The 25,061-nt window shown below is 52.5% G+C and overlaps 1 protein-coding gene across 1 annotated transcript in view; it reads left to right on the forward strand.

Moving 5' to 3' along the window:
* The window catches only part of LOC133350012 (F-BAR domain only protein 2-like), an 87,632-nt gene that overhangs the window by 46,730 nt on the left and 15,841 nt on the right, over nucleotides 1-25,061 (forward strand). Inside the window, exons 10-21 of the mRNA XM_061563965.1 lie at nucleotides 3,557-3,620; nucleotides 5,973-5,994; nucleotides 6,742-6,798; nucleotides 7,487-7,544; nucleotides 9,529-9,773; nucleotides 14,740-14,767; nucleotides 15,662-15,713; nucleotides 19,620-19,711; nucleotides 20,320-20,622; nucleotides 21,582-21,848; nucleotides 22,601-22,728; nucleotides 23,550-23,655. Coding sequence (XP_061419949.1) covers nucleotides 3,557-3,620; nucleotides 5,973-5,994; nucleotides 6,742-6,798; nucleotides 7,487-7,544; nucleotides 9,529-9,773; nucleotides 14,740-14,767; nucleotides 15,662-15,713; nucleotides 19,620-19,711; nucleotides 20,320-20,622; nucleotides 21,582-21,848; nucleotides 22,601-22,728; nucleotides 23,550-23,655 — 1,422 coding nt within the window. The remainder of the gene's footprint in view (nucleotides 1-3,556; nucleotides 3,621-5,972; nucleotides 5,995-6,741; nucleotides 6,799-7,486; nucleotides 7,545-9,528; nucleotides 9,774-14,739; nucleotides 14,768-15,661; nucleotides 15,714-19,619; nucleotides 19,712-20,319; nucleotides 20,623-21,581; nucleotides 21,849-22,600; nucleotides 22,729-23,549; nucleotides 23,656-25,061) is intronic.

Below are 25,061 nucleotides of genomic sequence, written 5' to 3' on the forward strand. Positions count from 1 at the left end.
CACCCTCACCACGCCACCCTCACCACACCACCCTCACACCACCCTCACCACACCCTACCAACCCCTCACCACGCCACCCTCACCACGCCACCCTCACCACGCCACCCTCACCACGCCACCCTCACCACGCCACCCTCACCACACCACCCTCACACCACCCTCACCACGCCCTACCAACCCCTCACCACGCCACCCTCACCACGCCACCCTCACACCACCCTCACCACACCCTACCAACCCCTCACCACGCCACCCTCACCACGCCACCCTCACCACGCCACCCTCACACCACCCTCACCACGCCCTACCAACCCTCACCACGCCACCCTCACCACGCCACCCTCACCACACCACCCTCACACCACCCTCACCACACCCTACCAACCCCTCACCACGCCACCCTCACCACGCCACCCTCACCACGCCACCCTCACCACGCCACCCTCACCACGCCACCCTCACCACGCCACCCTCACACCACCCTCACCACACCCTACCAACCCCTCACCACGCCACCCTCACCACGCCACCCTCACCACACCACCCTCACCACGCCACCCTCACCACACCACCCTCACCACACCCTACCAACCCCTCACCACACCACCCTCACCACACACGCTGTCAACCCCTCACCACGCATCTCAACCAAATTACTTAAAAATACGTTCAAAAGTAAAATTAAGCTCAAGAAAATTAGTTAAGACATATATTTTATATATATTTTACATATATATTTTAAAATATATTTCTATTTTTTCTGTAAGTGTCCTAGCTCGTTCACCTCGCCGTGCAACGAGTATCTAGATTCCGCGATACGTTTTCTTGAGCTTAAATCTTTTGTTATATATATAAAATATACACATGTATATAGTATCGACGCAGCGCTGTGTTGCGTGCGTCCGCTACATTTGCAAGTGCCGGAGCCGTCGCGTGCAAAGCGGCCACGGGCTGGCAGCCAGATGGAGCTGCAGCGGGGAGAGCCCTCGAAGCGACGAGCCCCCCCCCCCCCCCCCCCCAAATACTCGGGGCGTTTACAGAAACTGAATAGAACGAATGAATGGGGACAGTGGGGAGGAGAAGCGAATAGGAAAGCGAAGCGAATAGGGTAGGGAATAGGAACGTGAATAGGAAAGTGAATAGGAGAATGAATGTGAAAGTGAATAGGAGAATGAATGTGAAAGTTAATAGGAAATGAATGTGGAAGTGAATAGGAAAATGAATGTGAAAATGAATAGGAGAATGAATGTGAAAATGAATAGGAAAATTTATGTGAAAGTGAATAGGAAAATGAATGTGAAAGTGAATAGGAAAATTAATGTGAAAGTGAATAGGAAAATGAATGTGAAAGTGAATAGGAACGTGAATAGGAAAGTGAATAGCAGAATGAATGTGAAAGTGAATAGGAGAACGAATAGGAAAACGAATAGGAAAGTGAATAAGAAAATGGATAGGAACGTGAATAGGAACGCGAACAGGAACGTGAATAGGAAAATGAATCTGAACACAAACAGGAAAGTGAATAGGAAAGTGAAAACGGAACCGGACGCATTTCGCCCGAGGTCCAGGACACTTTACTGAGGGGAGGAGCAGGGGGGGGGGGACCTCTAATGTTTTGAGAGTATTGGTCTGGAATAAAACGCTCTGGCACGGATCTGCGTTCGGGGGGTGTATGGCCCGCGCGCGTCGGTGACGTTGAGGCGTCGTCTTACACTCGGCCACCGTTTGATACCTCGCTGCAAGCATAACAATCCTACCGTAGTAATATGGTTTTACCCTTTATCTGGCAACAAAACTGACACCTTTTTACAAGGGATCATGTTTGCATTAACCACAACACTTGCGGTCAAAATGCAAACAAAAAACATAACTCTGATAATGATATGCACTGTCCTTGAAATTGATTGGTCCACACCCGAGACAGCTTTCTTTAGAGCCTAGTCTCACATGGTGTTGGACCAGATGACGCCAAGAGGCGCACAACTCAAAGACAACGCACCATCAGAGTATGAGAGCTCGAGGTTAAGCATTTACATTATTACTATATCTTGCCACTTGCAAAAGAGGTCTCATAATGTAAGTACAATCCTACCGGTCACGTTTTATCAAAGTGCGTGTGGGGGGTGGGATTGTTGTTGTTGTTGTTGGGTTGAGTATATTCCTCACGTTAGAATTGAGAAGACGTAACCCCAGGAGGGTGCCGTGTTCCCTGGAGTATAAGTATAACCCGTAAAAACAAAGTTTTTCACTCTAAATCCTTTATATGCGTGACGGCTGGAGTCCTCTCGTCCTCTGGCTTGAGATGGCTGCCACCTATGGGTCAGATAATTGGCTGCAGTATTAAACAATTGGTAATTAAATATTTAATTTGTTTTCCCTAACCAGTGTAAAATTTTGGAAAACAAATTTCACGAACATTAATTGTCTCGCACAACGAGTCTGTGTGCAAAATGTCAGCTCGATTGGATCACGGGAAGTGGGTTAAAAAAACGACCGAAAGGTTTGCACGGCCGTAAGCAAGCAAGCAAGCACGCAAGCACGCAAGCAAGCGAACTTAATATAAAGGATTTAAAAAAAAACACACGACCGCAGGACAGCCACACTTGGTAGTCACAAGAGCGGGAGGTGAGCGCCACATTTGCTTGTGGTTTGGACCAAGTTGGTAGTAGTTCTGTGTCCAAATTGTTGTCATTCAGCAAGGACTTGGCATACTTCTGTGCTCCCTACTTTCACCAGCGTGGTGAAGTTTGGTCACATAGGCGACCCGCACGGCAAAAGAAGGTCCTCATCCATGTACACGTGTGGGGTGTGTACACGTGTGGTGTGTGTACACGTGTGTGGGGTGTGTACACGTGTGGGGTGTGTACACGTGTGGGGTGTGTACACGTGTGGGGTGTGTACACGTGTGGGGTGTGTACACGTGTGGGGTGTGTACACGTGTGGGGTGTGTACACGTGTGGGGTGTGTACACGTGTGTGTGTGTGTGTGTGGGGAGCGAGCGGAGCGCCGGGTGGCTAAAGCACAGCAAGTTGGTACAGTAGGGGGCACAGGTGGTGCATCAGCCAGTCGTCTCGGTCATCTCAGTCAGTCGACCCATGGCACCTGGGTCTGCCCCATGACCTCCTGCCAGTGGACGTTCGACACTTCACGTGGCCTCAAGGTGCACATGGCCTGGCACAAGCGTCGTGGTGACGTCACCGCCACTTATTGGCGAATGGCGGTTGTTGTTGGAGCGGTAGTGTAGTGGTTAGCGTGCTGTTACGAACCCGGCGACCCGAGTTCGATTCCCGCTCACCGCCAACACCGGTGACAATTATCTGAACCGTTCCTGAGCCTCTCCTAGGTGGACTCAGCCTCAAATTAGTACCTGGTGCGATGTGTAAACATCGACACAAGGGAGACAGTTGCAGCCGGGAGTGGTGCTAGCCACCCAGCCCCTCGTGTGCCGTACCGGCCTTCATCATAGCTTCTCGCTGACAGCCACAAACAAGTCTGCTGATGCTACACGAGGGGGGGGGGATCTATGTTTGTGTTGTTGTCGTGTGTGTCGTCCCAGGACTGAAAAAACGGACTAAGCTCACGTTTGGGATTAAGAGGAAAGACAAAGACTCCGAGTCCACGTGAGTCGATCGCCGGCGACATTGGGATCCCGATGGATGGAGAGCCGCCGTGATGACGACGACGACGCTGCACCAAGCGCGGCCCCCCGTAGCGAGCGAGGTCCCCCGTAGTGAGTGGGGCTCTCCGTAGCGAGTGGGGCCCTCCGTAGCGAGTGGGGCCCTCCGTAGCGAGTGGGGCCCTCCGTAGCGAGTGGGGCCCTCCGTAGCGAGTGGGACCCTCCGTAGCGAGTGGGGCCCTCCGTAGCGAGTGGGGCCCTCCGTAGCGAGTGGGGCCCTCCTTAGTGAGTGGGACCCTCCGTAGCGAGTGGGACCCTCCGTAGCGAGTGGGGCCCTGCGTAGTGAGTGGAGCCCTCCGTAGCGAGTGGGGCCCTCCGTAGCGAGTGGGACCCTCAGTGAGTGGAGCCCTCCGTAGCGGTGGGACCCTCCTTAGTGAGTGGGGCCCTCCGTAGCGAGTGGGGCCCTCCTTAGCGAGTGGAGCCCTCCTTAGCGAGTGGGGCCCTCCGTAGTGAGTGGGACCCTGCGTAGTGAGTGGAGCCCTCCGTAGCGAGTGGGGCCCTCCTTAGCGAGTGGGGCCCTCCTTAGTGAGTGGGGCCCTCCGTAGCGAGTGGGACCCTGCGTAGTGAGTGGAGCCCTCCATAGCGAGTGGGACCCTCCGTAGCGAGTGGGACCCTCCTTAGTGAGTGGAGCCCTCCGTAGCGAGTGGGGCCCTCCGTAGCGAGTGGGACCCTCCTTAGTGAGTGGAGCCCTCCGTAGCGAGTGGGACCCTCCTTAGTGAGTGGGGCCCTCCGTAGCGAGTGGGGCCCTCCGTAGCGAGTGGGGCCCTCCTTAGCGAGTGGGGCCCTCCTTAGCGAGTGGGGCCCTCCGTAGCGAGTGGGACCCTGCGTAGCGAGTGGGACCCTCCGTAGCGAGTGGGGCCCTCCGTAGCGAGTGGGGCCCTCCTTAGTGAGTGGGACCCTGCGTAGCGAGTGGGGCCCTCCGTAGCGAGTGGGGCCCTCCGTAGCGAGCGAGGCCCCCCGTAGCGAGTCGGGCCCTCCGTAGCGAACAGGGCCTTACATAGCCCTCCGTAGCGAGCGAGCGGGGCCTGCCCGGGCAGTGGTAGCGGCGTATGCCGCCGATCCCCAGAAGTTTGGAGGCCGGGGGTTGCCGGATCATGTCAACTGAAACTAAACATGAAAAATAGGAATACGTTTTACCCTTTCTGGCAATAAAACAGGAGGTGTTAAGATGTTCCAACACCAAATCGAAACCTTACGCATGGAATCAGGTTTTTGCATTAACCACACAGTACTTGCGGTGAACATGCAAACAAACATGCCCTGATAATGTGGCGTTCCCTTTGAAACTGATTGGTCTACACCAGAGATGGCCTAGTCTCAGGAGTGTCACACTTAGATCCTGCCAAAAAAGGCCCCATGATAAAACAATGTTTTATTTGACCAGGTAAGGCCCACTGAGCTATATAACTTAATTTGTAGAAGCGACCTGGCTCTCATAAATGATAGCCCAACGAAGTGGCTTCTCACCACGTGAAAATGTACAGCAGCCGAATACTTTAGACGCGTAATGTTGATTCTAAATGTGGAGGGGAAAACCAGAGGACGTGTTAGAAAAATCCACGCGACCACGGTGTGAGAGACACGCAACCTTCAATTACTGCCCTGTACAGCGTGTAAACATCAGCACTGGGGAGACAAAGGTGGTCGGGCGTGGTGCTGGCCACCCATCCACTTGTGTGCCGTTCCGGCCTTGTTGTGTGCTCGCGAACAGCACTTGCCCCCCAAAGTCTGTTGGAGACTATACGGGGGATCTTTGTCTGCATCTCTATATACTGTACATGCACCTCCGCTTAGCGCACGGTTGCCTACGCACGGTACGAAAGAGATTCGGCGTACACACGCACGCACAATGTGGGTGCGTTAACCAAACATACTCGGTGTCCGTTTCACAGTGGACGTTAAAGATTCCGTGGCGTTTTTCTCAAGGTCCAAATTTGCCAAATCTGGCAAATGACTGGCAGATTTGCCACGCTGGGCAAATACCGCACGGCAAAGTCGCCCGCTACTGGCAGACCGATGCCCGCTCGTTGGCCTGGTGCCGCGTCCACGCTGTGCCACGCAAGGGCAGCTACCCCTGGGGGTCCCCTGGGGCAGGGCGCTTTGAGATGTTCCCGATTGGAAGTCGCGGTGTGAATGTTAGAGCGGTGGTGATGTTTGCCGTTCACTTGCACGTGCGTGCGTGTGTGTGCGTGCGCGCTTGCGTGCATGTGTTTGCGTGCGCGTGTGCGCGCGTGTGTGTGCGTGTGTGCGCGTGTGTGCGTGCGTGTTTTTCTTTCCTGTCCTCCGCCACCGACAGAGGCTCTCAGGATGCCGACCAGGTGCGAGCTCTGCACACACGACAACAACAGCAGCAGCAGCCACCGTTCGCCACTAAGCGGTGGTGACGTCACCACAGCGCTTGTGCCAGGCTAGGTGCACGTTGAGGCCACGTGAGGTGTCAAATGCTCGTTGGCGGGAGATCACGAGACAGACCCAAGTGCCATGGGTTGACTGAGATCACTGGCAGATGCACCACCTGCACTCCCCACTGGCACAGTTGGCATGCGCATACACGGCACACGAGGGGGTGGGTGGCCAGCACCACGCCCGACCGCCTTTGTCACTCTCTCGTGGCGATGTTACATACTAGGCTGAGTCGCCCTAGGGGAGACCCAGAACTGGTTTAGATATTTGTCACTAATGTTGGCTGTGAGCAGGAACCGAATTCGGGTAGCCAGGTTCGTAGCGCAATGCGCTAACCACTGCACCGCCACTTCCCCGTACAAATACAAAGATGCCCCATGTAGTCTGCACAGACAAGTGCTGTTACTGCATAGGGAGGCCATGGTGGTGCACGAGGGGGTGATTTGGCCAGTCCCACTGCGCCACCACTACCCACGCGGACGCACACGGCCTCGCACGCTTTCTTCCTGCACCTTCCATTTGAATTTCCCATTCTCCTCTTCTCAACGATGATTGCATTTTTCTTCTCTGTGCATTGCTCCCTGCTGCTCCCGCTGCTGCTGCTGTTGCTGCTGCATCTTCTCCACTTCCTTCTGTTGCTGCTGCATCGGCTCGACACCCAGAAGCGCTCTAACGGCGCTCCTGACGGCTTCTACACCGAGATTGACTGGCAGCGTTATGTGAGTGACAGGGAGATAGCTGCCTGGGCTAAACCATCTCTCATGGGACTATGGGGGGGTGGGCACCTGGGCTAAACCATCTCTCATGGGACTATGGGGGGGGGGTACACCCAGTTTGAACGACTGTATCGCCCATGGAAGCATCGTGGAGGGGTACACATGGGTTGGACCATCTCTCATGGAACCACGGGGGGGAGTGGAGATACTTGGGCTCAACCATCTCATGGATCCACGGGGGGGGGGGGGTGATGAATCGTCTGGGTTAGACAATCACTCGTGAAACCATGCTGAACCATCTCCAATGTGACTGCATTGTTGGGGTCGGGTGGGGGGATCATTGGAGCTGAACCAACTTTGACAGAATCACAGAGGGAGGGGGGGGAGAGATTACGATATACAGGGCGCTTCAAAAACATGTGAACACTTAAATGGGATTATCGTTTTTAATGGGAAAAGAACGGATAAATACACTGTAACATGATAGCAAATGTACGTTAATAGCTTCAAAAAGTCCGAGAGACTCTAATTGTTTGCCATCGTTGTAAATGCATTCCAGGTGGTTTCCACATTTATTGTGTAATTTTTGCAAATTCTCAGAAAGTATTAAAAACTATTTTTGAAGCGCCCCTGTAATGGCCTCGTCCAGGGCTGACTGGTGTCGTCTCCCCTGTGTCCTCCTCCTCCGCAGACGACCCCGGAGGTGGACGATGAAGGCTACAGCATCCGCCCGGAGATTGAGCTGAACGATATCCTTCCCGCACGCCCCCGTCGTTCAGCCGCGCTCTCACAAGGCGCGGCGAGTTGATCGTCTCGGCTCGTTGCGCGAGAAAACCTCGTAGCGCGGCGATGAAGTCGATCAATGAGAAGCTCCTTCACAAATCCGTCTCTGCGTGTAGACAAACAAATGACGCAGCCCCATCGGCCCGACGCACGGCCGTTCTGGGAGGGCGCAATTTTAGCAGCATTCATTCGCATACCTGTCAAACCCTTATCAGTGCCCTACCTTATTACAGACCAATTCAGAACTTACTGATCACCCCGTGCCCTTATAAATATCAGCGTTCATCCTCCAAAGTTCCATCACAAGGGAGAAACACAAAGAAATATTTTTTTTTAAAATGTGCCCGTATTGAAACGGCTGTATGCCGTATGGACCTGAAAACTCACTTTCCCTGTACAAGAATACGGGGTAAAGCGTGTGGGTTGACACGGTGTGCATTCAATGCAGGCAAATCTTGGACCCGTTTCTACACTCCTCGTCAGCGCAGTCGCCTGAACCAGACGTTACAGGCAGGGAAGAGGATCCTCTCACGGCGATGAATGTTTTCGTGTTTCGTTTTCTGTCCTCCCCCCGCACCTCCGATGAGCAACGGTCGGCTACGTACGGTGCGAAAGAAGTTGAAGGTACGTACATAGTCGGAGGTGCGGGCGAAGGACAACTCGGCATGAAAAGCGGTTCTACAGAAATGTTTCTAGATTTGAAGCTTTCGTGAATGCAAGGATTCATACTCTTAGGTTCTTTCGGTAAAGTCACGTCGATGAAAAAATAATAAAATAAAATAATCATAAATGAAAAAAACTAATTTAAATCACGACATTCCCCCCCCCCCCCCGACTCATTGGCTCCTCCCTGCCCAGCACCCGATATAAAAAAAACACGTGTCTTGAATAGCTCTCTGCACACGCTACAGTCATTTTACTGGAGCAGTTACACCTGATGACGGAGGCTTGTGTTGCTTCCGAAACGTCGTGATTTAATTTAGTTTTTTCATGTATTATTATTTTATTTTATTATTATTCTTCTTGGTTCTTTCGGTAAAGTCACGTAGAAGGGAAGTAATAAAATAATAAAAATAAAACATAATAAAATTATTCTCACGACGTTTCGGCCACAACGCAAGCAGCCGTCCTCAGGTGGAGAACAGGTCTGTTTCTTCAGACGCTGTCTTTCCGACAGACCTGTGGCCGAAACGTCGTGAGAATTGTATTTTATTATGTTTTATTTAGATTATTTTATTACTTCCCTTCTACGTGACTTTACCGAAAGAACCAAGAAGATGAATCCCTGCAGTCACGAAAGCTTTAAATCGAAATTTATTATTATTATTTTACCTACGTGACTTTACCGAAAGAACCTGAGAGTACTACAGAAATGAGTTTGTCGATGTAGATGATTTAAAAGTGCATAGCTCCAGCGGCTTCCTAATAGCGGAAGGAAGAGCAAGCCACCAAAGAGGGTGCGTGGTTTATCTCCCTCGCTTTCAATGAGCGGCCGTGTTTGGCCAGGTCGCTTGTGAATGATGAGCTAATTGCTCGGTGGGCTTTACCTGGTAAGATAAAATAATAGTTTAGTTGTATTCGTGTGTATATATTTTATTAAGGTGATGTGTTGTGCTTTCGCTACGTTGTTCTTACCTGAGGAAGGACGCTTGGGTTGTGCCCGAAACGTCGTGATTTTATTTAGTTTTCATTTATTTTATTTTTTACCTACGTGACTTTACCAAAGAAACCAAAGAGTATGAATCCTTGCAGTCACGAAAACTTGAAATCTAGAATGATTTGTTTACCTTTTGATAGACTTTGCACTCCTATCGTATTATTTGTTGTGACGTTCTGACCCCGTGACCCCGAGCGGAAAGTTTCGTAGCTCATGGCACTCCTCCCCCGGTGACAAACAATTCATTTGATTCCGATCGAACCGCGCGGTTCCCACCTTGACGGCCACGGCACACCCCAAGACGAACTGCTTCTACTCGTCGAGCGACTCGGAGGAGGAGGCCAGGGGGGGCAAGGCCGGCGGGGGCGGCGGTGGCGGCGGCGACGGCGGCGGGGGGGGCGGTGGCCGCCGCCGTAGGAGACGGCTCTACGTGGAGATCAAGCCCCCCGAGGAGGCGGTGGGGGGCCCGGACCCCACGGCGGCAGCGCAGGAGCTGAGGGCGTCCATCTGCAACATCGCCCTGCCGCCGTCGCCTGCCGTGAGCCAACGCACGCGCGCACGCTGTCACGCCGGATACACACACACACACGCTGTCGCGCGGGATACGCACGCACGCAAGCACGCTCCCACAGCAAACATCTGTCAGTTTGCACTAAGTGGCGGTGACTGCATCATGGCACTTGTGCCAGGCTAGGTGCACGTTGATGCCACGCGGGAGTGCTGGTGGGTTCACCGGGTCAGGGATCTGTATAACCGCGATTTTAAGTGCGACTTTGTTTTTGTCTCTCGTGCTGCCACAGAGGAGAAGTCCGGTAAGCCCGGGGGTGGGGGCTAGGGGGGGCATGGAAGTGGGGGCTAGGGGGGTTGGTAGGGGGTGAGGGCTAGGGGGGTGGGTAGGGGGTGGGGGCTATGGGGGGTGGGTAGGGGGTGGGGGCTAGGGCTGTGCTGGGTTAACGGTGACGTGACAGGGCTGGACCGACTTGTTGCTAATGATCCTTTTCCACTGGCGTATCCGAGCCGAGCCAGCAGCGTGGGTGCCCTCACGCTGCGGGTGGATTTCGCTCGCCTCCGAAGCGTGGATCGCGGGCGTGCGCTAGTCCGTGACCCACAGCAGAAGCCCGAAGTGACTTCATGTTTTTATTATGTTTCAATAGGAGCCTGGTACGGAGCACAAACCGCGACGTAGGGAAGGAGGTACAGAAACTCCTCGAGTCACGAGCGCTGTGCAAGTTGTGACTTGGCTTTTAAAACCCATCAGCACTGGTGTGACCTGTCATATGAATGCCAAAGGGGTTCATGTGATGGGTCAAACTCTTGCACAAACGTTCGTCATTCGCGCGTTTTCCCGTGTCACATGAGACGGAGAATCCATTGGGAGCTCCCCGCGGAGCGATGTAAAACCCCTTCGTTGTTGGAAAACGGGGCCACAGAAGAAATGGATATCACAAAACTGCCTCTGCGATCCCTTCCAGCGAAGTCTGTTCTACGCCGCAAGCGACGATAATTTTCACACTCGCTCTGCCGCCGAGAGTTACGTGATTGCCGCGTGACGTTCAAGCCGAGATCTTTCATTCTCGGATCTGAAATCGTCGTCAAATCAGGCGCCGAGCCAGATTTAAGGGGGGGGGGGGGGGGACCGGGTTATTTTGTGGCCGGGTTGAGACCATCAGCTGTCTGCTCAAGAAGCCGGTTTAATCACAGGCAGCTCTCTGAACTCTGACCTCTGAGCCACCCCGCCATCCAGCAACACCGTTAAACAAGCAAAATACACGATAATTGCACGGCTGCCTCGGTGCATTGTGGGTAAATGCTATGCCGCCGTGAGCTGGGTGAATAATGACGCTCCGTTTTCTGTTCGTTCTATGTTGCTCGTTGTCTAAACACAGAGGCGCAACCCGGTGAGTTTGTTCGCGCGCGTGTGTGTGTGTATACGCGTGTGTGTGCTGCTTGCGTGTGTGTCTGCGTGTATGGTGCCGAGCTTGGTGCTGGCAACCCCCTTACCCCCCCCCCTCGTGTGCCGTGTCGGCCTTCATGGGTTCTGCTGCTAGCTCGCAGCACTTGCCCAACAGAGTCTGTAAAGACGATACACGGCATCTTTATCGTAAGTGCATATTTAACTGCAGTATGTGGGGAGTGGTGGCACAGTGGTTAGCGCGCCACCATCGGAACCCCCACGAGCTGGGTTCGATTTACAGCGACGGCTAACGTCGGAGGCACGTGATATTTGAATGGGTGTTGTTTTTTTTGGTGATTTAGGAGCTTGGCTCACAGGGTAATTAATAAGTATAACCCGTAAAAACAAAGTTTTTCACTCTAAATCCTTTATATGCGTGGCGGCTAGAGTCCTCTCGTCCTCTGGCTTGAGATGGCTGCCACCTATGGGTCAGATGATTGTCTGCAGTATTAAACAATAGGTAATTAAATATTTAATTTGTTTTCCCTAAACAGTGTAAAATTTTGGAATTTTTTTTTTCACGAACATTAATTGTCACGCACAACGAGTCTGTGTGCAAAATGTCAGCTCGATTGGATCACGGGACGTGGGTTACAAAACGACCGAAATGTTTGCACGCTCGTAAGCAAGCAAGCAAGCACGCAAGCAAGCAAGCAAGCGAACTTAATATAAAAGATTTAAAAATAAACTACTGTACTGCTAAACGACTGTGCTTCCCCTATGTCCACCTAGCCTTAATTGGCAACCTGGTCGGGGTCTATGAACAACGGCACTGGGGAGACAAAGGTGGTCGAGCTTGGCGTGTCCGCCACCACACACCGGTGACAATAATCTGAAACCAGTCATGGGCCTCCCCTAGGTCGACTCGGCCTCAAATGAGTGGCTGGTTTGGCGTGTAAACATCGCCACTGTGGAGACAAAGGCGTGGTGTTGGCCACCAACCCCCTCGTGTGCCGTGCCGGCTTTGATAGGTGTTCGCGAATCAGCACTTGCCCCGACAGTCTGTACGACCACAGGGGAATCTTTGTCTTTGTTACATACTAAAATATTCATATATTACCAGCTAAGGCCCGCTAAGCTCTACAGCTCTTTTTCAGAAGCGACCTGGCCACAAATGATAGCTCAACGAAGTGGCTTATCGCGTGGAAATCGGTAACAGCCAATTACTCTAAATGCATGCTTCTAAATGTGGAGGGAAAAATAGGAAGACCCGGAGAAAAATCCACGCGATCACGGGGAGAGAGAGACACACAAACTCCAAATATACAGGAGTCGGGGTTGGGATCGAACCCACAACCCACTGTATGCCAGACGAGGTAGTTAACATCTTGGCACAGTGGCACCCTCGTTGATGCCATAATTCCATCACGTAACGTTAGCATGTACTTTGCATTCAATTTTAAAAAGTTAAGATTCTTACGCGTGCAATTCTATTGCATGTATAGCGAGCACAAGAATCCACGCGGATCGACAAATTGAATTGGTGCAATCGCGAAACATCCTGTCGTCGTACAGCAGTCTCAACACGTCCCTCGGTCACACTGTGTGGCCTTTCATGGAAAATAAATAAATAAAAGTCGACGTTTTGGGCAATGGTCCTTTTTCATAGCACGTCAATAGAGAGGCCAGTTCGTTAGATATGGAGACCGAGGTTATCATACAGGCTGGTCCCTGGGTTTGATCTGCCACGAAGCTCATGACCGCCTCCACTGCACAAACCGTGGCAGTAGATGCACAAATGGAATTTTGTTTTAATCTCCAGTAATAGTGTGCGACTATGGCCATCCAGAACAGGCCATACAACGTATAACGACGCAATGGCCCCATCTACAAATACGAAGGCGACATCACAGCGATACCACTCCGCTACTGCTAACACTGTTATCTGGGCTTGGCCACCTGAATGTGAAATTGTAGTCGTTGTTCTGCATCTCCATCAGCCGCCGTACGAAAGACGAAGAAGATCATAGGCTCGCCCACGATGTAGTTCACTGACATCAATTGTGATTTATGAACACTCATTCATTGTCCGATAAACACCTTGGTATATAGAGGACAGCAGAGCTTGGGAAATTGTTGGTGCTGGTTCACAGCCTGGCTGGTTTCGATTTAAAGCTTTCGTGACTGCAGGGATTCATCTTCTTGGTTCTTTCGGTAAAGTCACGTAGAAGGGAAATAATAAAATAATAAAAATAAAACATAATAAAATAATTCTCACGACGTTTCGGCCACAACGATTCAGACGCTGTCTTTCCGACAGACCTGTTCTTCACCTGAGGACCGCTGCTTGCGTTGTTGCCGAAACGTCGTGAGAATTATTTAATTGTTTTATTTTTATTATTTTATTATTTCCCTTCTACGTGACTTTAGCCTGGCTGGTGTTTTCCCCGCCCGTCTGGGCGTTCTCCTCACACCTCTGAGCCATCCTCTCTCTCTCTCCGTTTGACATCGAGCGAATGAGTATATAGTATTGTGCGGTGGCGGTGTGGATATACAAGTTTAAAACGTTCAGAATCAGAATTTGTATTTAGGCTGGAGGAATCCGATGAGCTATGAAGCTCTTTTCACACATGTCCAGTATGGGCAGGTCAGCAATGATTCTTCTTGTTGTTGTACTTGTGTGTCCATACTTAAGAAGCCTCGGTCTGTATGGCGAGATGATGATTACCTCGCCTGGTACGCAGGAGGTCGTAAGTTCGATCCTGACCCTGACGCCTGCTGCTGTATATTTGGAGTTTGCGTGTCTCTCTCTCTCCCCGTGGTCGCGTGGAATTTTCTCCAGGTCTTCCGGTTTTTCCCTCCGCATTTAGAATCAACGCCACGCGTTGAGAGTCTTTGGCTGCTGTAAATGTCCACTTGATGATGAGCGACTTCGTTGAGCTATCATTTGTTGATAGCCAGGTTGCTTCTGAAAAGATCTATATAGCCCAGTGGGCCTGAGCTGGTAAAATCAAAATAGTGTAGTTTATATTCTTAGGTGTTTTCGGTAAAGTCACGTAGGTAAAACATCAAAATTAATAAAATAACAAAATAAAATAAAGATCACGACGTTTCGGAGGCAACACAAGTCTCCGTCATCAGGTGGGACAGTCACAGCCAGATTAGCTGCATCAAGTGAGGCAATGATTCAAGATGTAATCCCTTATAAGCAAGTTGAAGGGGGGAGGAGAGGGGGGGGGGGGCTCATCAGAATGTGGTAGCCAATGAATATGATACTTTCCATTCATTGGCTACCACATTCTGATGAGCCCCCCCCCCCTCTCCTCCCCCCTCAACTCGCTTTTAAGGGATTACATCTTGAATCATTGCCTCACTTGATGCAGCTAATCTGGCTGTGACGGTCCCACCTGATGACGGAGACTTGTGTTGCCTCCGAAACGTCGTGATCTTTATTTTATTATTTTATTAATTTTGATGTTTTACCTACGTGACTTTACCGAAAACACCTAAGAATATGATTCCTTGCAGTCACGAAAGCTTCAAGTCTAGAATTAGTGTAGTTTAACTAGTTTTTGTTGAATTCCTAAACGTGTGTTAATTCTCTTTGCAGATTGCACTCAAGAAAGGGGCAGCGCACAGTAAGTTTTCACGTTCACTAAAATTGGATTTCACACTTGAATTCACCCGTCAAATCCTTCCACGCGTGTTTCTCACACGCGCTGTGCCGTGGTGTTGACACGCCACACTGTGGTGTTGATACGCCACCCTGAGTTCGATTCCCTGCAGTGGTTATCACAACCGTAGCGAGTGGCAATCTGAACCCTTCCTGGCGATCACCGACCCACCCACCCACACCCCCCCTTCACCAACCCACACTGACCAGCGTGGTGAAGTATGGTCCAACAGCCCCCGTGACCAACACAGCATCGCGAGGCCCTCATCCAGCAGTGGATTGACAAGGCGCTGCTACTCGTTACTTGCACTTGCCCCAGTCTCTTCGAGGCTATACGGGGGAGCTTTGGATTGGCCACATTACAACCGTGTCCATCCAGTGCTCGCTGAGCTGCAATGGCTGCTGGTCGCCGAACGAATCCGTTATACGGTGGCACTCGTTGCACACACAGTGCTCGCCACGTATGAACCAAAATACCTTGCTGATGTCGTCGAGAAGCATGAAACGCCACGCACATTCGGGTCATCCTCGCAGCGGCTTTTGGCAAGCCTTCGAACAAAGACGATCACCGCGTCGCGCGCTTTCAGATGTGCTTCCCGCGGCCGTCTGGAACGCGCTTGCTTCCGATATTAGGAAGCCACTGGAGCTTATGCACTTTTAAATCTCGATAGAAAACTAATTTCCTTAGAACCACTTTTTGTGTTTAGTTGACCCCCCCCCCCGCACCTCCGTTGAGCGCGGTCGCCTACGTATGGTGCGAAAGAAGTTCAGCACACATACGCACGTGCCTACGCTACCAGCCGGCTGCTTTGACGAGACGGATTCCTCTCTCGCGCACGCGTGCGTGTTTCATTCGCAGACGAAGACATCGTGAGGCAGAGGCGCTCCACGCCCACCCCACCGCCGCTCGCGTAAGTGACTCTCTCTCTCGCCTGCGCCTCTGCGCGGCCGCTCTCCGGCGCATTATCGTCCGGTCGTACCGTACGCATGTTGTCGACCAGACGTGGCAGCGCACCGCGTCTGGTATGCAGGAGGTCGTGGGTTCGATCCCAACCCTGACGCCTGCTGTATATTTGGAGTTTGAGTGTCTCTCTCTCTCCCTGTGGTCGTGTGGATTTCCGTTTTTTTCTTCAAATTTTGAAACATGTATTTAGAGTATTTGGCTGCTATAAATTTCCACGTGACGAGCCACTTCATTGAGCTCTAATTTGTGGCCAAGTCGCTTTTGAAAAAGAGCTATATAGCTGCTCAGTGGGCCTTACCCTGGTAAAATAAAAAAAATCTTTATAGTTTAGGAATCGTCACACTTTAGCCCACCGCCGCACGTCGCCTGCCGCCCGATCGCAGGCTAACTGGGCACTAATTGACGCTGCCGGGTGGACAGAGGCGGAGGGGATTTTAGAAATCTTGCGCCGCCGTTCCATCGACCGCCGTGCCGCATCGGAAACGTGGAATCACACCGGCGACTTCTGGGTCGCTGGTCCGGCTTGCCGGCTGTTACGCCGCGGCAGCGTCGACCGAATCGGCGGTTGGAAAAGTCCTTGTGCCGTACGGCTCTCCGACGCGTTGCCGGACCGCGCCGCCTTGTCGTTCGGCACAGAGTCCAACGTTTTTCGCTTTACGGCACGATTTCGTCGTGTTTTTTGGGGGGGGGTAAAGAGGCCGGAGAAATATTTCAAGAACAAATAATAGAACGCGCGTGCCGCACGCGCGTGTTTACGGTTGACCTCGTCGCTCGTTCTTATTTCGCGCGAAGTCACGTGATTCGGCGGGGGGCCAATCGCGTGAGCAGGATGAGTTGGGTCGGTTCGCGTGGAGAAAGGGCAATGACGCAAGATCAACGTCTGCGTTAAAATGGGGAAGTCGCGACAAAAAACGGCCCACGCAGTTGCGTAAAGCTCTCACATTTGAGAGGAACACCACAAACAAAGATAAAGATCCCCCGTGTAGCCTTAGCAGACTGCTGGGGCAAGTGCTGTTAGCGAGCACCTATGAAGGCCGGCACGGCACACCTTTGTCTTCCCAGTGTCGATGTTTACACCGCAGCAGGTACTCATTTGAGGCTGAGTCGACCTAGGGGAGGCCCAGGACCGGTTTTCAGATAATCGTCACCGGTGTTGGCCGTGAGCGGGAATCAAACTCGGGTTTCCGGGTTCGTAGCGCAGCGTAGCGCTAACCGCAACGCCACCGCTCCCGACTTTTGAGAGGAACTCCACCAACCGGCACTGACTGACCAGCATGGTGAAGTATGGTCGAACAACCCCCATGGCTGACTCGCACGCTATGGGGAGGCCATCATCCAGCAGTGGATTGGTAACAGGGCTTACCTTATATTCTTGGTTCTTTCGGTAAAGTCACGTAGAAGGGAAATAATAAAATAATGAAAATAAAACTAAAAAATTATTCTCACGACGTTTCGGCCACAACGATTCAGACGCTGTCTTTCCGACAGCCCTGTTCTTCACCTGAGGACGGCTGCTTGCGTTGTGGCCGAAACGTGAGAATTATTTTATTATGTTTTATTTTTATTATTTTATTATTTCCCTTCTATGTGACTTTACCGAAAGAACCAAGAATATTAATCCCTGCGGTTACGAAAGCTTTAAATCAGGGCTTACGCTATTATTCTTATTTTGCCTATTCATAAAGGTTTTTTGGGTTAGAGCGCGTAAATCTAAATGTGTCATTTTTCCCGCCACCACCCGACACAGCCAATTCGTAAAGTTTGTCACTGGAACAGTACGTGCCAACTACGGTAGTTACTACTTCAGCACGAACCGGTTGTGTTGGAGAGTAAACCCACTACAACATTTACAATTAGAGTACCCTAACGTTTCGTACTCACGTTCTTCTTTCCGGGACAAACCTTACAAATTGGCTGTGTCGGGTGGGTGGCAGGTTTAACGCGACAATTGTATTTACGTGATCGAACCCAAACAAAAAAAACATTTTCATATATATTGGTTGCGCAAGCCTCTCCTACCGCGCGTTAAACTGTTTCTTTTGCTTCTAGATTTGAAGCTTTCGTGACTGCAAGGATTCATACTCTTAGTTATTTCGGTAAAGTCACGTAGAAAAAAAATGAAATTAAAATTTATAAAAATAAAACAATAAAAATCACCCCCTTAACCACTATATATTTTGCTGTGACAGTTTCACCTGAAGACGGAAGCTTGTGTTGCCTCCGAAACGTCGTGATTTTTCTTGTTTTATTTTTATTTCATTTTTTTCCTACGTGACTTTACCGAAAGAACTAAGAGTATGTTTCTTTTGCCTCATCACCCAGGAGAGAGCCTCGCAGAACTGTCCTCCTGCCAAGTGTTTTTTCAGAGTAAGGGCGGCCCATGATTGCCATGTGCAATCGCATTTCTCCGTAATTTGCGGTGTGATTTTCCAAACAGGCAGACTCTTGCGAATTACTTGGCAGGATATATATATATTTTTTATTATGAAACAATGGCCTGGTATAAAACGCGAGAGCGACGGGGAGGGTGAGTTACAGGCATCCCAACAAACAAATAAAACCGAGGGCAGATTCGAGATGTTAAATACCTCGCCTGGTATGCAGGAGGCAGTTGGTTTTATGCCTGCTGTATATTCGGAATTTGTATGTCCGTCTGTCTCTCTCCCCATAGTGGAGTGGATTTTTCTCCGGGTCCTTCGGTTTTTCCCTCCACGTATAGAATCGACGTCACGCGTTGAGGTGTTTGGCTGCTATAAATATCCACGTGACGACGATAAGCCACTTCGTTAAGCTATCATTTGCGATGGCCAGGTCGCGTCTGAAACGGATCTACATAGCTCCAATGGGCCTTACCTGGTAAAATTAAAGTAGTTTAATAGTAGTTTAAAAAAAATGGTTTAATAGTTTTTGAATCCAAGACCAGCATCCCCCACTTGCAACGGGGTGGGTGTGGCTCAATGGGCCTTACCTGGTAAAATTAAAATAGTTTAATAGTAGTTTTCAAAAATGGTTTACTAGTTTTTGAAACCAAGACCAGCATCCCCCACTTGCAACGGGGTTGTGTGGCTCAATGGGACCTTGCCTGGTAAAATAAGGAATAGGAAAGGTGGTTGGTCTCACTACCGCACTACTCACGTAGGGCAACGATCTTTGACGTGGTCTTCATTTAGGGAGGGAGGGGGGGTGGGGAACATGCGGAAAAAAGGGACATCACGGGATCTTTTTAACGCGAATCAGGCGGCCGCGCGTTACGGCTAATACACACCACCGCGGTGATAACCAGGGCGGCCGCCCGAGTCGAACCGCGAACCTCCTCAACAGCGGAGCGCCGTCGCCGCGCCGTCACAAGCGACGAGGCCGCGCGCTCGGACAGCTCTCGCGTCGGGAGTCCCGCCAGGACGGCCTCCTCGACGCAACGCGGCCGCTCCCAGAGACGCTCGCCACAACAAGCGCCTAGACAGGGCCCCGTCGTCGGTCTCGCTCTTGTTGACGTTTACAAATTCTTTTGTCAAGGCGCTCTTCCCCCCCATCCATCCCAGCTTAAATAGTCGCTACAAGCCTGGGGTGTGTCATTCAGACTCCGTCTTCTCGACAGACCTGTTCTCCACCTGAGGATGGCTGCTTGCGTTGTGGCCGAAACGTCGTGAGAATTATTTTATTAGTTTTATTGTTTTATTTTTATTATTTTATTATTTCCATTCTACGTGACTTTACCGAAAGAACCAAGAAGATGAATCCCTGCAGTCACGAAAGCTTTAAATCGACGTTTACATCCTCCGCGTCTTATGCCTGCCCCCCCCCCCCCCCCACGCTGCTGGGCCCTCCCTTCCGTCCCGCGATGCTGTTGCCGCAGCGTCGCCGCGGTGACGGCCAATCAGCTCTTCCCGTCGGACCCGCTGTTCGGGCCGCCCCTGGAGGCGATCCCGCAAGCCTTCGCGACGGAAGGTTTGTGACGACGAGCACTGCGAGCGCACCGCACCAAACACGCCGTCCGTCGCCGGCCACGCTCGACCCGCTGCCGGATATGAAGGCCTCCCCAGGCCATCGCCGCCGCTCACGACTCTGCGATGGAGCGATCCACCGGGCACCTGCGCACCTGATGATTTTGTCACTCCATCTCTCTAGGTCCACGTCCGCTTGGCTTCGTTCCATTCCTATAGTGATGAAGGCCATTATTTATGCGCCTATGGACTGCCAGTCCAGTGGGCGCGACCACAGCAGCATCTCTGTTGTACAGGTTTCCGCCGCTCTATGCGGGTTCGGTTTGTGCGATTTCACGCTGGCAATATGCGGCTTGCCTAATTCCTACCCAAAAATTCGCTACGCTACACAGTTTAAATCCTGGCGTGGGACAGCTTTGTCTTTGTAGTGTACGCGCTACTCGGCAGGCGGCCGTCTCGTGGGTTGGGTGGCTGATTCCCTCCGTGCTACGCGATTTTGCCCTGTTCGCCTGCGTAAAGCGAGGGACACCTGCAGTGTATTATTGTCTTTTGTCTTGTGACCCCCCCCCCCTCCACCACCCCCTCCCTGTGTCCACCTGTTGTCTGATGAAGCTGGCAACAGCCAGTCTGATATTTGGGGGGCCAGACCTCCGCAAGCCCCCCCGGAGGGCACGGCCAGCCCACAAACGCCCCCGCAGCTGGGGTCCCCTCCCCGGCCGCCGGCATCGACGCCGCCGCCGCTGCCGGACGGGGGGCCCCCCGAGGATGAAGGCCCCCCCGCGTCTCCCGTGGCGGTGGGGGGCGGCGGCCCCCAGGAGGCCCCCGTCATCACGGCGGCAGGGGGAGGGGCGCCCTCCCTCGGCGGGGACGAGGCGCCGACGAGGTCGAGCGAGACGCCGACGGAGACCGACGGAGGTGACGAACGTGGTGACGCTCCGTCTGCGGTGGACTCGCTCTCGGGCGCGTTCTGTTCTTTGGCTGCCACTCCATCGGTAGTCTTTCCTGTCCGCCGCCGTCGCCCGTCCCGTTGACAAAAGTCTTTGTACGTACGGTGTGTGTTGAACTCCTTTCGCGCCGTACGTAGCCAACCGTGCTTATCGGAGGTGCGAGAGAAGGACGACAAACTAAGCAAAAAAGCTGTTTTGAAGAAATTAGTTTTCATTCTAGACAACTTAAAAGTGCACAGCTCCAGTGGCTTCCTAATATCGGAAGGAAGAGCGTTCCAGACGGCCGCAGAAGCGAATCGGAATGTGCGCGATGCGGTGACCATCTTTGTTCGATGGGCAGCCAGAAGCCGCTGCGAGAAACCTGCTTTTATTCACCCTCTTCCATTCCCATGACGCACGTGTACGTCGTCGGAACGGAATCGGTGAAGACCTGACGTAAAATAATTGTATCGGTACGTCTTCAGGTGCTGAGGCTCCCGCAAGGCCATGCGGGAGGGCGTGTGGCACAGTTTGGTGCCAGCTATCGTAGAGTGCGGTTTTCTGCGGTGAGTGCAATGTCTTGAAAAATAACGGCGCTAGGCCTGAATAAAATTAAGGTTGAACCGCTCGCGCGTTCCGAGATTCAGCGGTGAACTGGACACCCTGCAACTTGCAGACGTCTCGGAGCGTGAAAGGGTCCGCAGTGAATACGATGGCCCTCACGTGCATATGCACCAATAATCTGTGTCCCGCTTTTTTATTCTTAAGCTGCGGGGAAGATTTATGTTGCAATTCTAACATCGTCATGCGCCACCCACCCCCCTCGTGTGCCGTGCCGGCCTCGCCAAACGGCACTTGCCCCGAGAGTGTTTCGACGCTATCGGGGGAGGTGGGGAATCTGTCTCTTTTTTTTATTTTCTGCCCCCCCCCCCCCCCCCCCCCGACCAGGTGCCCCGGACAAACCCCCGTCCCCCGACGAGGCCCAGCGGACGGCAACGGTGGAGCCTTGCGCGTCACCCAGCGAGCCGGAGGGCAAGGCGGAGACACCCCCGGCGGCGGGCGGCGTCGCCACGAACCCCGAGGGCCCGACGGCCGCAGCGGCATCACCGCGGCCGCCCGGGGAGGCCGCCGGCGCGGAGGGAACGGCGGCGGCAGAGCCGGCGCTGGCGGCAGAGCCGGGCGGGCCCACGAGAGACTCGGAGGCCACGCCCGCCGGTGGGCCGCGCGTGCACGCAGCTGCTGGGCCAAGTTTGCCAACGGAGGAATGAGTTGGGAGTGAGGGGTGAAGGAGCAGCAGCTCTGCGATTGGCTGCTCATGCCACTGCTGGCAGAAGGTCCTCCACTAGACGGAGCTCGAGAGAGAGAGAGAGAGGGAGGGAGAGGGGTGGCACGATGGCTAGGGGATGTTGACTACCTCACCTGGTCTGCAGGTGAGGTAGTCTACCTCACCTGGTCTGCAGGTGAGGTAGTCAACATGGAACCTTCGCGCGGGTTCCCGGAGCATCCCGGCCAGCCCCCCCGCCCATTACCTTTGGCCCAGATTGGATGTTGTTTCAGCGGTGCCTGTAGCCGTGCTTCCCTTTTCTAACCAGCAGGTGTCATCATATCATTACATATGTATACGCGGGTCTAAGTATACGCGTGTGTATGTAAACGCGCGTGTTTGTATATGCCTGTGTGTACGTGTGTATGTAAACGCATGTGTTTGTATATGCCTGTGTGTACGTGTGTATGTAAACACGTGTGTATGTAAATGCGTGTGTGTACGTGTGTATGTAAATGTGTGTGTATGTAAATGCGTGTGTATGTCTGTGCGTGTGTGTACGTGTGTATGTAAACGTGTGTGTTTGTATATGCCTGTGTGTACGTGTGTATGTAAACGCGTGTGTATGTCTGTGCGCGTGTGTACGTGTGTATGTAAATGTGTGTGTATGTAAACGCGTGTGTATGTCTGTGCGTGTGCATAGAGCCCCAGATCGTGGTGCAGTCTCCCGTGGCTCCGCCCACAATGGCGGACTCCGCTCCGGCCTCGCCCCTCCCCCTGTCAATCAGGCAGAAGATCCCGCCCACAAAGCTCTACTCTGACATTCAGAAGGTAACCGGGCAGAACGTAACCCCGAACTCAACACGTTCGCCAACACCACTGTGGGACAAAATATATATAACAGGCGACAGTGTTAGAGATTGTGTGTACGTATGTGTAGTGGGTTCGAACTAGGTGCACACACACACAGCTTGGAGGCAACACCATTTATTAGAATGGTAAGTAATATAACACTGTACATGAGGTGGTGACCACCTTCCTCAACTCACTAACACTCTGGAACACGACACAGAGTGGACCAGGCAGGCGACGGGCTGCCTGGTCCAGGACGACGACCCGGGGCTTGAGGACCGATGATGTCGTCTTCACTTCGGGGTTGAACAGCCCCGCTCTGCGTTCACACCCCGCTTATATCCGCTCTGGCGTGGCCGGCTCCACCCAGGCCACGCCTCCCTTCCCCCACCTCTGGGAAGGTTCGGGTCCTCTACCACGTGACCCCCCAGGCTCCCCCTTGGGGCCCCTAGCCCACGTACGGGGCGACACAGTAGTGACGTCCTATGTCACTACATATGTACTGTGCGTGCGTATGAGGAGCGGGTTGCGCTACTAACCCGGCGACCCGAGTTCTTTTCCCGCTCACGGCCAACGCCGATGACGATTTTCTGAACCGGTCGACTCGGCCTCAAATGAGTACCTGGTGCAATGTGTAAAGATCGCCACTCGGGAGACAAAGGCGGTCGAGCGTGGTGCTGGCCACCCGCCCCGCTCGTGTGCCATACCGGCCTTCGTAGGTGCTGCTCCACTCACAGCACTTGCCCCAACAGTCTGTTCAGGTCATACGGAGGATCTTTGTCTGTTGTGTTTGCGAGCAGCGCCCGTTCAGCCCCCCCCCTGGGCTCGCACCCCTCGCCAGGGCCGAAAGCACCTCATCCATCTCCTCCAACGCGTCTGCCAGCAACGCCACCACTCCCACCGTCGGTGAGACCACGCGCCCACACGCCGATACACCTACACACGCGCCCACACGCCCACACACCCGCACGCCCGCCCACTCGCTCCTTCACCCTGTCACATTGATCTGCCAATAGAGGGTACTAATTGCTAAAGAGACAATACTGCAATTGCAGCTGAGTTCTTAGGGGCAAGTTTCAAATTTGGCAAGTTTTGATCGTGACGTCGGCACGCACGACGGCGGGCCTCCTCTTCGCGAATGACGTCACGGGATCTGTGAGTGCCGCAGACTGCGCGTTGTACGGTATCACGGTGAGTACCGCAGTAATAATCAGGGCGGCCGCTGGACTCGAACCTCTGCAATAACAGCGAGGCCATGTGATCGCTTATTGACCACGTGACGACTCACATGTGAAGACGCACACACGCACATCCTGCTGTCACCCGGCACACTTCCTGCTCCCACCCGGCACACTTCCTGCCCCCACGATCTCTGGGCCTTCGATTTCGCAGTGCACCTGCATCGTGGAACTCTCCGACGAAGGGCTGACAAGGGGGAGTCCGGTTTCGGTTTGGGGTCTTCAATGCCTTTTTCGCCGAAAGACGTTGCCCTCTTTAGAAGGCGTTTCCCATTTTTTTCACTCGCCCACTTTCTACTCAACCCCACCCCCATTGCCATTGATGCAAAGCCCATTGAATATTTTAACGAAAGGCGCTTATTCAAGCTGTGATGATCATTATTATTATTATTATTCTTGTACCACGACTCTTGTGCGTATCGACCGTAATGATGATTCTTTTTTTACTCCTGTCGAGCAACCGGTAACCGGGAGGCCGTGGGTTCGATCCCGACCCTAACGCCTGCTGTATATTTTGAGTTTGCGTGTTCTCCCTGTGGTCGCGTGGCTTTTTCTCCAGGTTCTCTGGTTTTTCCCTCAACATTTATAAATGTCCACATGGTGGAAAGACACCACTTCGTTGAGCTATCATTTATGATAGCCAGGTCACTTCTGAAAAATAGGCTCAGTGGGCCTTACCTGGTAAAATATAAAAAAAAATACAGTTTATAGTTTTATGTATGTTGAACTTTTTTCGCACAGTATGTAGCACAAGCATGCTAACCGCCTCTGCCCCCCCCCCCCCCATGCGTTTAGAATATTGGGTTGATATAAATTTCCACGCGATAAGCCACTTCGTTGCGCTATCATTTGTGATGGGTCGGCTCTGAAAAAAAGATCCCACAGCGCGGGGTGCTGCCTTACCTGGGAAAAGTAAAAAATAAAGTGTTTTTTTTAGTTTAAAATATTGAGGGATTCTCTCTAAACTCGCAGGGCTTCAGTTTTAACGGGCGGCTGAATGCAACCAGATGGCGTGACCGAGAAAGTGACGAAGGTGACTTTGAGCGGCACGCAAACACGCTGAACGCCGAGTAA

Source organism: Lethenteron reissneri, chromosome 4 (genome assembly GCF_015708825.2).
Source record: "Lethenteron reissneri isolate LAM-NWPU_2019-01 chromosome 4, ASM1570882v1, whole genome shotgun sequence".
In the NCBI taxonomy this organism is placed as follows: Eukaryota; Metazoa; Chordata; class Hyperoartia; order Petromyzontiformes; family Petromyzontidae; genus Lethenteron; species Lethenteron reissneri.